This window comes from Entamoeba dispar, genomic scaffold (assembly GCF_000209125.1).
Source record: "Entamoeba dispar SAW760 scf_1105229463323 genomic scaffold, whole genome shotgun sequence".
In the NCBI taxonomy this organism is placed as follows: domain Eukaryota; phylum Evosea; order Mastigamoebida; family Endamoebidae; genus Entamoeba; species Entamoeba dispar.
The window spans coordinates 2,368-4,873 of NW_001855635.1; the positions used below are offsets into that span (position 1 = coordinate 2,368).

The 2,506-nt window shown below is 33.3% G+C and overlaps 2 protein-coding genes across 2 annotated transcripts in view; one reads left to right on the forward strand and one right to left on the reverse strand.

The window, feature by feature from the left end:
* Nucleotides 1-388: 388 nt before the first annotated feature.
* Nucleotides 389-2,047, forward strand: EDI_011190 (uncharacterized protein; the record flags this gene model as incomplete). The annotated part of the gene is made up of 1 exon (XM_001740898.1): nt 389-2,047. One exon carries the CDS (start codon nt 389-391, stop codon nt 2,045-2,047), a length of 1,659 nt encoding a protein of 552 aa, XP_001740950.1.
* Nucleotides 2,048-2,063: 16 nt separating this feature from the next.
* Nucleotides 2,064-2,506, reverse strand: part of EDI_011200 (uncharacterized protein) — a gene marked incomplete at both ends in the record, with an annotated part of 2,635 nt that continues 2,192 nt past the window's right edge. The window contains one exon of the mRNA XM_001740899.1: nt 2,064-2,437. Coding sequence (XP_001740951.1) covers nt 2,064-2,437 — 374 coding nt within the window. The remainder of the gene's footprint in view (nt 2,438-2,506) is intronic.

The following is a 2,506-nucleotide window of genomic DNA, read 5'->3' on the forward strand; positions in this document are numbered from 1 at the left end:
GACATCTTTCACATCTCTATGCTCGAGCTATTCTTAAACATCTGCCTAATTTCATCATTATCAACTCTTGGATCATCTCTTAGACGCCATCCATATATTGAGGCTCTTTCATACAATAAAATATTCGCTTCATTAAAGAATTGACAACTGGTTCACACTGTGATTCGGTATAGACATCCATTAAGTCCATATTGGCAACATCATAGTATATATCGTCATGTACTCTAAGTGATTTACTCATTAAACAATGTTATATTTTTTTATGTTCTCAGAGGGTTTAAATATCCAAGTTCCACTCATTGACGTAAACACCAACACATTACACGCAATCAAAAACCTCATAAAGGCATATAAATAGAACTCACAATTTTATTTTTATTATCAAACAATGTCCTCACAAGATTTCCAAGGAGAACCAACGCAATTTGATACTGCACGGATGCAAGAAACATTAAACCTAAATAAGCCTCTCCATTTTACCTCGAGATACTTATATTTGACGCTTTGGGGAGATGAAGTAAAAAATGAATTACAATTTAAGGAAATCATAGATAGATTAGGAGGAGCCACTTCAAATATTCAGTACGCCCACATATCTCCAGTGGAAATGGACCAAGTAAATCCAAGACCACATCAGCATTTATTAATAGTAACTAAACGTCCACGTTCCTTTAATGCAAGACCTATCATAAATCACACTGATGGGACAAAGCAATCATTTTGGTATTCTAAAGTAAATTCGTACACCTCGCGCACAGGAGACATTTCAGCCATAATTAAGTATATAACAAAAAAAGGAAATGGCATGTCAAAAGGTACACCCGATAACAGAGAAGAATTGAAACAGACTTGGGTGAATGCTCTCAATGACATGGATTCTTATCAAGACTATAAAGAACTCGAGAAAAACTTGTTGGATATAAATGCGGAGAAGTATATACAACAAGAAGGTAAGATAAAGGCGAGGTGGATGAGAAAAAATGCCAGGCGCTTAGATATAGAAACATATGCAAGAAGTGATCTCTTTCCATGGAGAGAAGAAATGGAAGAAATACAATTAATAAGAAAATGGCTGAAATGTGCATCCGGTAATAAGTATAGAATGGGAAATCTCTTTATAGTGGGTCCAACAAAAACCGGCAAAACAGAGTTCGCTATCCAAGAAATTTTTATGAAATATCCCACTTTCATGCTCCGAGGAGATTCTCTTTTCGATTCTTACGACGAAGAAGAACATTATAAATTCATATTATTCGATGATATCAATTACGATAAATCTCTTATACGTTTAATAAAAGCAATTACCTCCTCTATAAATAAAAAAACAATGGTCAATATAAAATATTCCAAAGTTATAGTAACAGCAAGACCATGCATTCATTTATTGAACCAAAAAGAATATGAAGGTGTTATAGAATTAATGAAGTATAATGGTGGTTATAGTTGGTGGAGACATAATTCACTAACAGTATTTATAGATAAAAAAATGTATAAAGATCCCAACGAATCTGAAAAATCAGAAGAAGACATGGAACGCAAAGAAGACAATTATGATGCTGTAAAGGATCTTGAAGAAAAATATGAAGAAATAAAAGAAATTTCGGAAGAACAATTATCAGAAACAAATAATACAATAGAACATTTACCATTCTATACAAGAGTAACCAATTTAATGGAATCTTTAGGCTATGATGAAGAGTTCCTAGAAAATCTGAATGAAAAATTTAAAGAAGCTAAAAAGGATAAGGGCCTTAAAAAAATACTCAATGAACCGCAAGAAAATAACGAGAGTATGGTAGAAGAATGGAATGAAGAAGTCGGAGAATATCAATCAGAAAATCCTCTCGGTATGTCAAGAGACGACTTCAGACATTTCGAAAAAGAAACCATGAACAAATACGAAAGGGAAAGAATGAATTATTTCAACAGAAAAACGAACGAAGACAGTTCTATGGAAGAAGAAGAAGAAGACTACTCAGACGAATTACCATTAGAACACGCGCCTTTTGGAGGGAAAAACGACGACATGGACATAATTTATGATTAAGAAAGAATAAATTAATTTACTTCTTTTTAGTTGCAACCATCGGAACTTTTATTATTCTTTTAGATTTCGCAGAAGTGTCTTTCTTCAATACGTCTTCCCATGCACGTTTATTAATACGTTCCATATTACGTTTCAGTATTAAATTGTTCCTCTTGGACGCATTTACACGTTTTTCATATCGACCGAGTTCATCCGACTCAATCATATTATACACTCCTCTTGGAATAGATTCCGTGATATGACCGTTAACATCAATAACTTCCCTCTCATTTTCAGGATTATCATAATATTTTTTCACTCGTTCATTTATTGCTGCTCTCGCTTCTTTATACCACTTTTCATAATCATATTTCGTATATCCTGCACGCATTAAATCATTTGTTTTTTGGTCTATATCAGAAGGCACAGGGAGTACATTATATTTAGGTTCGATTTCATGTCTTACCATTTATTCATATC